Genomic DNA, 10151 nt, shown 5'->3' with positions numbered 1-10151 from the left:
ACTCTGAAATAGATAAAACTAGATCTTGTCCTAACTTCAAACTCTTTCCCTTTCACGTTTGTTTGTTATTTAATAAGCTTTATGCTGAAATGCTTGTTTGATTCTGAATATTAAGCACGAGAACATTGTTGCTCATCATTTCAAAAGACATGAATAAATTTCCACATTTTGTCGTTTTACTTCTTAATCCTATTTGTTTACCAATCCATGTTTAAAATGGTGAACTTGCACGTGCAATGCACGCCCCACCACTAGTTTATTTAACACATGAAGGGAAGATTTTAGAATAGAGAGGAGGTTCTCAAGTACTTGTCAAGGGAGGTTTAAGTAATTTTCCCTTTCTCAAATCATCAAAACAAGTAAATAACACAAAGACAAATTGTAACCCCCGAGTGTCTAGCGGGGCCGAAAATTCAAATGTAGCAAACCTGATCAAACAATTTTTCTTTGCAACCCCTAGATGGAGATTCCTGTCAGTCAAATGAGTCTCATGGGATATTCCAAACTTAGGGTATGAGATGCATTTCTAGGGGAGCTGAAGCAAGGACAAGGAAAAAAAAAGAGATAAGAGATGCAAGCAAGACTGTTCTAGCATAGAGTCCAAAAAGTGCCCATTGCCCATTTGAGAGTGCCTTGCATAAAGACCAATCATGCAAGATTAGATTCAATCTCTCTCACCCCTCCACCTCCCAATACCAACCATTCTTTATTTTTAATTGCATACGATCAAGCTCCCTCTCTCTCTCTCTCTCTCTCTCTCTCTCTCTCTCTCTGCGTGCTCCATGGACGGAACGCTGTTACCCAGCAGGCCTGCGTTTCCCGGTCCGACAACAAAGACAGCACACCCAACTCCTCATCAGTTGAAGTTCAATCCAGCCACTCTTCCTCCCCCTCCTCAGTGTCCATCTCCTTCCACATCATTTCCTATTGATTCTCTCCTCCAACATCTCCTTCACCTCTCTTCACCTCCTAAAATCACTGCAAAGCCCAAAACGGTCATCCATCTCCAGACCAACACCGCCCAATTCCCTTCCCTATACATCTCCTCTGATGCTCAACAGAAGCTACCAACTTATCTTAAGAAGCCTACTTCAGTTTCAGTCCCCCAGTTTGAAAGCAAAGGAGATGTCGAGGTGGGTCAATCTGTGGATGCTACGCTTGAATTTCTCTCTGAAAAGGGTAAGTTCCTATTCAACTCCATCATTAAATGCCCAGAATCGAGTTTGCGTTCTTTTCTCAATTCTGTCAAGTCTGAGGTGCTTGAGGTTGATATCGTCAGCCTCCTCAAAGGACTAGAGCTGTTGCGAAATTGGGAGAAAGCAGTTTATTTGTTCGAATGGGTTCTTTCGGATTCAATCTACCGGAACACCAAACTAGACAGTCAAGCGATCGAAGTTATGGCTCGGGTGCTTGGCAGAGAATCTCAGCATTTAATTGCATCGAAGCTGTTTGATTTAATTCCCATTGAAGATTACTCCCTTGATGTCCGGGCCTACACCACTATAATCCACGCATTTTCTCGTACGGGAAAGTTTGAACGGGCAATTAACCTGTTTGAGCAGATGAAGGAGAAGGGTCTGTCTCCAACTCTCGTCACTTACAATGTCATGCTTGATGTGTATGGGAAGATGGGTCGTTCTTGGAATAAGATTTTAGGCCTTTTGGATGAGATGAAGAGCAAAGGGCTGGAGTTTGATGAGTTTACTTTCAGCACTGTTATATCCGCTTGTGGAAGGGAAGGTCTGTTGGAGGAAGCAACAAAATTCTTTAATGGACTGAAGTCACAGGGTTATGTACCGGGAACTGTTACTTACAATTCTTTGCTACATGTATTTGGAAAGGCTGGTATTTACTCTGAAGCCTTGAGCATATTGAAGGAAATGGAAGAAAAAAATTGCCCACCAGATTCGATAACTTACAATGAGCTTGTGGCAGCTTATGTGAGAGCAGGATTTTATGAAGAAGGTGCTTCTGTCATAGATACAATGACCAGTAAGGGAATAATGCCAAATGCTGTAACATACACTACTGTGATTAATGCCTATGGAAAAGCTGGGAAAGAGGATAAGGCTTTGAGCTTGTTCAAACAGATGAAAACATCAGGTTGTGTTCCTAATGTGTGTACCTACAATGTCATCCTTGGAATGCTTGGAAAGAAGTCAAGGTCCGAAGAGATGGTAGAGATACTCTGTGATATGAAATCAAATGGTTGTGTCCCGAATCGGATTACATGGAACACGATGCTTGCCATGTGTGGCAATAAGGGTATGCAGAAGTATGTGAACAGAGTATTTAGGGAAATGAAGAACTGTGGGTTTGAGCCAGACCGTGATACATTTAATACATTGATTAGTGCATATGGTCGGTGTGGCTCAGGTGTTGATGCTTCAAAGATGTATAATGAGATGACTAAAGCAGGGTTCAGTCCATGTGTTACGACTTATAATGCACTCCTGAATGCACTCGCTCGAAGAGGTGACTGGAGAGCTGCTGAATCTGTCACCCTAGACATGAAAAGCAAGGGTTTCAAGCCTAATGAAACTTCATACTCATTGATGCTCCATTGCTATGCAAAGGGAGGACACACTAAGGGGATAGAGGCAATTGAGGAAGAAATTTATTATGGTCAAATATTTCCAAGTTGGATGCTCATGAGAACTCTCATTCTTGTGAACTTTAAGTGTAGATCACTGATGGGTATGGAGAAAGCATTTGAGGTGCTGCAGAAGCATGGTTACAAACCAGATTTGGTTGTCTTCAACTCTATGCTATCAATTTATGCAAAAAACGGCATGTATGATCAGGCCCACGAGATGCTGCACTTAATCCGTGAGAATGGGTTGGAACCAGACCTTGTCACCTACAACAGCTTGATGGACATGTATGCAAGAGCTGGAGAGTGTTGGAAAGCAGAAGAGATTCTCAGAAAGCTTCAAAGTGCTGGAGGAAAACCAGACCTTGTTTCCTACAACACTGTGATCAAGGGATTTTGCAGGCAAGGCCTCATGCAAGAAGCACTGAGGACACTCTCAGAAATGACAAATAAGGGAATTAGGCCTTGCATTGTTACCTACAATACTTTTGTAGCAGGCTATACAGGGCAAAGAATGTTTGCAGAACTAAAAGATGTCATCAGCTATATGATGCAGCAAGATTGCAGACCCAATGAGCTAACCTACAAAATTGTTGTTGATGGTTATTGTAAGTCAAGGAAATACAAAGAAGCCATGGACTTTGTTTCAGGAATTAGAGAGTCTGACCCTTTCTTTGATGATGAGTCTGTTCAAAGGTTAGCTGCCCGAATTCGGGAGAATATGGAGTTGTAGATTGGATTTAACAACCAGAGATTCATTTTAAATTCTGGGGTTTCAGATATGACCTATCTTTACATGTATTAATTAAACTCAAGGGGTTGATATCTTCTTCAGGTAATGCATCTGACATGCCAGTTGTACAAAATCAATTTTTGGGCTGTTAATGAGAGAAGCAATCATAGATAAATGTTCTTTTGATGCTCTTAGTGGCCACCGACTGATTGCCACATAAGGCCTGTATTGAACCTAGAAAGTTTCCAGTCCAATTTCTAATATTGATCTGATCATTAAATTATGACAAAGATTGTGATTCTCCTTCAACCGATTATTTCAAGTTTCCAACTGAAGGTTGCCTAAGCTTCACATAGAGGGACTAGCACACTGGGGCATCAGAACTTTTCTCATTTAAAAGGTTCATGAGAGGGAAATGGAGAATTTATAAGGAAATCTTGCTTCACATATCTCTCTTACCATGAACTTTCTTAGTTATGTTCTGTTTGGAAAGAGCATAAAACCCGGTTCGCTACATATATGTACCCCAATTCACCTTTCCTGCCATTTGGTAAGAAGGTAAAAAATAACCCTCAAACCGGTGGAAATCTGTATTCCTGTCAAAGTTTCCCTCAGTAATGGCAGCAATTTTTTCTTTGAAAAATCAAAGGAAATTTGCTTTCTCATTCTATTGAGGGAAACATGCATAGTAAATGCTCTCATCTTCCCCATCATATTCTGTGGAACTACATCGGTGAGAGATGCAAAGGTCGACAATAGATTCCTGTGACCAGCAAAATCTTGACAATCTGGCCTCTGTAATTGAGTTTTCCAGCTAGTAAAGTGAGGGATCTCACAATTGTGAAGCAGATATGGGTGAATGATCGCTTCCATCTTCTTCGACGGAAATGGTAGCCAAAGATTCTCGTCTTGCTGTTCTTTTACCTTTGATCTATCACTACTAGACTGATTTTGGGGTTTTTATTTGTTATGTTTTCAACATCTATATCTCGATCCATTTTCTTTCTTGGAAGGTGCAAGATCAGGGGGGTTTTGGGTTTTACCTTCGATCCATACCAGAGGTCTAGCCGAACCTCTCATGAGTTGTGTTTTTCTTCCCTCATATCTATTAAAACATGCTCTTATTTTTCGTTTTTTTTTTTTTTCTTTTGTTCTCAGCTCTATTTTTCTTGTTGGTGTGGAGATCAGGCCTGTTATTGTCCAACTTCCTATCTTGCTTTAGATGTTGGTTTCTCTACAGCTTTGAAGGTAACAAATTGCTTCCTCATGCTCTACCTGTTGATTTGTGCTAAAAATCGATTTTACCTTTCTTGTTAGTTCTTGCTTATGTTATATGGTTGAAAACCATTGAGGAATATCTGATGGATCAAAAATATTATTGGTGAAGTCTCTACCATGTGAAAAGCATATTTAGTTAATGAACAACAGAACAAGCATTCTCTTTGTCACATTTGCAGGTTCATAACTCTTTTCTACCTCACCTCTTGTGCCTTGCTCTCATCTTGAACCTTCCAAAATGACTACCCCAAGGTTTGGTTATTTTTCCATGCTCTCATCTTGAACCTTCCAAAATAACTACCCCGAGGTTTGGCTATTTAGCAGTTCATGTTTGCATTTTAATTTAGATACAAGCTTCATATTATAGTCTCCTCCCTACTCTACCCATACTTTCCTTGAACTTGCACCTCATTTTAAATTTATTATAACATGTATAACTTCAGATGCATATGAAAGTTTCTAACTTATGATTCATGCATCTTTATCCTATTTATTTTATTTCTTATGGCCTCATGTTACCTTCTTCTCTCTACTCTACTTATACTTTCCTTCTACTTGCACCTGATTTTGAATTCATACATTTTTGCGCTATTTATTTTTCTTTCTTATCCTTTGATTTCAGATGTATATCATATTCTTTGTTGTGCTTTCCTTTTGAATTTGTTATTGTCTCTATTCATTTTGAAGATTTGGATGTATATTGTACTCTTTAGTTTTTTTTTTCAATGCATTTTCAAATATATATATATATATATATATATATATATATATATATATATATATATATGTGTGTGTGTGTGTGTGTGTGTGTATGTATGTATGTATATTCCTACCCTTTTCCTGCAAAATATCATTTTAGGATTAAAAAATTAGTTGCATATAGGAAGAAGAAATTTTGGTTTACTTGATGTTACTTATGGTTGCTTATTTTCAAATGCATGTTCTTGTTGTCTTTGCACTAGACTTTGAGTTAACAATGACTAAGCTATATATATATATATATATATATATATTCCTACCTTTTTCCTGCAAAACATCATTTTAGGATTAAAAAATTAATTGCATATAGGAAGAAGATAATTTGGTTTACTTGATGTTACTTATGGTTGCTTATTTTCAAATGCATGTTCTTGTTGTCTTTGCACTAGATTTTGAGTCAACAATGACTAAGCTCTGACTATAGTCATCAATTAAATACCTATACATCCTGTTCCACTTTGATTTGTTGATTTTTCATCACCGAAGCATAGCAATATATCCGCTTGTTACATATTCAAGTAATCCATTTTGGTCTGTTGGAATGAGTAGAAGTTTGTCAACTAACACTCACGTTCCTGATATCTATGATTCGCAACCAAGTTGTAGCAAACAGAATGAATGCAATCCATTTCATGTCCTCCAAGTTATTTATTTGCTACTAGGTCCAATTCCATCAAAGTTTCAAGCAAGCTACTTTCTTAATCAAGTTTAAGTCATAATTCTTGACCGGAACACCACAAGTATATTCTTCAATCTTTTGAACAGACCTTTGTATCAAAGTACTCCAACGCATCAGGTTTACACATTCTCCACTTCACCCATCATAACTTCGTTTGATGAAGGCTCGTTATGGTCTTCTTGACTTCATCTGGACAATAAACAACCAGTTTGAATGTTCAGTTCTCTCAAGTCACCAGTTGTTCAAAATCATCTGCTGGAATGTCTGTGGTACAATTACTGAAGCATTTGAAGCTTCATTTTCAAGATTATGAGAAATCTATCCTGTCAAGGTTTAAAGTATCGATACGTCTGATACACGAAATAGGTGTATTGGGTGTTTCGATACTTCATAACTTTCTTTTTAGTTTTTTTTTTTTTTTAAATGTTTCAGGGGGTTGGTTTTAGGCTGCCTACCCCTTGAAAGTTCCCAAATTCTGAAACACCCCTTATTTGGAGTTTTGGGAAGCTATCGATATGATATGATATACCCAATATGGGCCTATGTATCGAAATTTTGAACCTTGCATCCTATGTCGGTTTTTGTAATTATGCAGTCGCGCTTGACAGTCCAACAGTCTACTACCACAATATCAAGGTTGGGATTTCAAAATTCAGTCATTCTTGATCCTACTACTAGCCCTCACGGTCTCTATGGGTTCTTCCGCATAGCAGAGATACACAAGCAAACGTTAACCATATTTCTCGGAAGAATATAGATGTTTTGATTACTATTTGCCAAGAAGCACCAATGTCTCTTCCTTCATTGATATATGGCCATCCAAACAGCCACCATATCTTTTAGTGGTGGTATGAAAAACAAGCTTCCTCTTTTTGTTGTCCATCACTATCGATCCATTGAGTTTAGGTTCATGAATGACTGTAAACGGCCATGCCTATTTTGTGCTACCATAATACTACACAGAACATTTGTGCTGGCGTTTCCATATCTCTTTGTTATAAACCAAGCAGATCAGTACAATCCCTCTTTTTTTTTTTTTATCTATTTGAAGACTTTCTTGGACATTTTCCTTCCATTTTGTTGTATTTTGTTGTCTATGGAATATCAAGAGTACCAATGCTACATTTCTTTCTTTTTTCTTATATGAAGGCTTCCTTACTTTATTTGCCTTCTATTTTGTTGCAAATAAAATATAATTAATTACAACAACCCTTACACTTTTCTATTCATATAAATTCAATAAATGACCATCATTTTCACATTGAGATACTAGATCAGTGGTGCCTCATCCTCTACTCCAAGAGAAGATCATCAAAATCCTAATTCTTCATCAAGTGAGTCATTCTTTTTCCTTGCATAAAATACTTCTAATTTATATAGTATATCCTTATCCAAATTCAGCAATATGATAGGTCATGTGGATTTAGAACACATACGAGTAAGAAGATCTCGGAGAAATTCTTGGTAAACAAAGTTCAGATTATCATGGTGAAAGCTTAAGGCCATGTTTGGGAGTGCTTATGTAAAAAGTAAGTGCTTATTGAATAAGACTTAAAAGTAGGTACTTATTTGAATAAGCACTTATTTACATTTGGCATCCAACTTTTTCAGTGCTTATTTAAAAAAAATCACTTATTTTATATTTGATGTTTGGTAGTCTTTTTCTCCAATAAGCACATGTGACTTTTTGTCCTTCATTTTCTTTCAAATTTTCAAAAGATCCAATCAAGTGAATGAATAAAAAGCAACTTTGATAGATTTGCTTTTGTAAAAATGCTTTTATAAAAGTGCTTTCATAAAAGTGCTTTTATAAAAGTACTTTCATAAAAGTACTTTGATAAAAATACTTTCATAAAAGTGCTTTTGTAAAAGTGCTTTCGTAAAAGTGCTTTCATAAAAATGCTTTTATAAAAGTATTTTCATACAAGTGTTTTTATAAAAGTACTTTCATAAAAGTGCTTTTGTAGAAGTATTTTTGAAAAAGTACTATAGAAGTACTTTCATAAAAGTGTTTTCGTAAAAGTACTTAGCTTTCATAAAAGTAATAATGTTGTTGCTAAAAGTAACAATATTGAAAGGTTATAATTGGTATTCTAAAAATTTACTGAGGATAATTCTGGGAGAAAAAAAAAATTGAATAAGTGCTTGTTGTATGAGGACTTAAAAAAAGTTGAAAATTTGGACTTAAAAAATAAGTCCTTATTTTTAAAATAAGCACTTATTTCAGGCTTATTTCCCAAACACTAATAAGTGCTTAATGGTGTGGTCACAGCTCAAATAAGCACTTATTTTTAAGCATTCCCAAACATGGCCCACGTAAGCATCTACTACTTGAAAATATCAACACTATATATAAATATCTAAGAAACTTTATAATGTAATCCACTTATTTTTCTATATTATTGGTTGAATAGGATGTATAGTTGCTGCTATTGAAATTGAGGAACCTCTTTCTAATAAAAAACCCCAAGGTCTTTGCTTCTCCCTCAACAATGACTACATCAGTGTCACTAACGAGTTAATAGACAACTCTACTTTTCATTTACAAGTAGATCCTTTGTTAGATTTTTTTGGGTTCATACATGTCCTTTACATTACTTTACAACTAAAAAGTAGAAACTTTACTTGATAGGAGTTCATGCATTAAAACGACTCCAAGAAATAGGAAGGCATTGTAGGAGGCAAATATTAACTGAATCTCTTTAGTATTCTAGAGAAAATTCAAGCTTTCTTTCAATGAATCATTCAAATCTTCTCTAAGCTGGTCCTACTAGTCATTAACACCATTACCAAATTAGATTTAATGAACGCTGGGATTTTGCTAGTCCAAATCGTGTTTGTTCAAATTATCATGTGAAAATGTAGGTTTGTGAAAGATCACCATCAAGTTCTATGTCAAATCCCATTTTCTATATTTGTTGTCGAAATGGAAAAGTGAAATTACTTCCATTACCACTGACACTTCCACTTTTACAACTCTTTGAAGGAAAGCATGATTCTTCTAGATCAAAATTTAGAGATTTAATCCGCAGTTATAATTCATATTCTCATTTACATCAATAATAGTTAAAATAGATTATGGTATAATAGATGGATCAGACCCTCATTCATTCAGGATTTGTGTTGCAAATTATCATAGGATTGGATCTTTACTTCTGATTCCAAGAGAAGGGTCTAAATATTACACAATTATACTTTTATGATACAAAAAAAAAAAAAAAAAATGAAGTTCATAATAGGATGGTAACAAGATGAAGAGTTCCAATCGAGGGAACCATAGATCCAAAAATAGTTTAAGGGTTAAGGATAATGTTGAATAACACCAACCCTTATGTAAAGGTGTTTCGATGTACTATTGATATATTTGAAGTTCATCAAAACGTTGATTTACAATTGCCTATTTTAGAAAAAGGAGATCTAATCGGAGACAATACAACAAACCAACTTGCAATGAAGGTACAATTTTGATGGTTGGTGATGGATTTGAAAATCATAATAGACATGACATTATTATATTTACAATAGGCAACCAGTTGCAGAGGATAAATGAGACACATCCATGTTCTATGCCACTTCAATACCCATTATCATTCCCCTATGGTGAAAATGGTTGGGAAATTGGTATTTCATATTAAGGTGTTCAAAACAATGGAAATCATAAAAGAAATGTTGTCACTCCAAGTATAGGGTGGCATTGTGAAAGTATGCAGAAACCTAGAGCCGAACTTGGGTCAAACTAGTCCTCTTTAGCATTAATTAATTAAAAGAGTTTAAATGCTAGACATCCTAACAGAACAAATTAACATGTGAATTAAGGAATTAAACATTCTAGAAACAAAATGTATACAACTAAGCTATGAACATTCTAGAAGGGAAATAAACAAGTAATTTAAATGATTAAACAAGAAACATTTTAGAATAAAGGGCAAACTTGAAAATAATAATTAAGGAAAATTTTGAAATTTGTAAAATCTAACTCACCCCAAACCTATAAATAGGGATCCCCATGCCTATTTTGGAGCACCTTTGAACCCACTACCCAACTTTTGGACCACCATGGATCTATTTTCTCTTAGCTGGCCCCTTCCCTCATCCTCTCCCATTTCTCT

General features: G+C 35.9%; 1 protein-coding gene across 1 annotated transcript; it reads left to right on the top strand.

Annotated features, from left to right (window-relative positions):
* The first annotated feature begins 597 nt into the window (after positions 1-597).
* Positions 598-3635, top strand: LOC148843741 (Tetratricopeptide repeat (TPR)-like superfamily protein). Its single transcript, XM_088958506.1, has one exon. The coding sequence runs from the start codon at positions 783-785 to the stop codon at positions 3324-3326; it is 2544 nt and encodes an 847-aa protein (XP_088814632.1). The 5' UTR covers positions 598-782; the 3' UTR covers positions 3327-3635.
* The last annotated feature ends 6516 nt before the right edge of the window (positions 3636-10151 follow it).

Source organism: Nelumbo lutea, chromosome 8, assembly GCF_056320005.1.
Source record: "Nelumbo lutea isolate HS-2025 chromosome 8, American lotus-T2T, whole genome shotgun sequence".
Classification (NCBI taxonomy): Eukaryota; Viridiplantae; Streptophyta; class Magnoliopsida; order Proteales; family Nelumbonaceae; genus Nelumbo; species Nelumbo lutea.
This window is presented reverse-complemented; position numbering and strand designations above follow the sequence as displayed.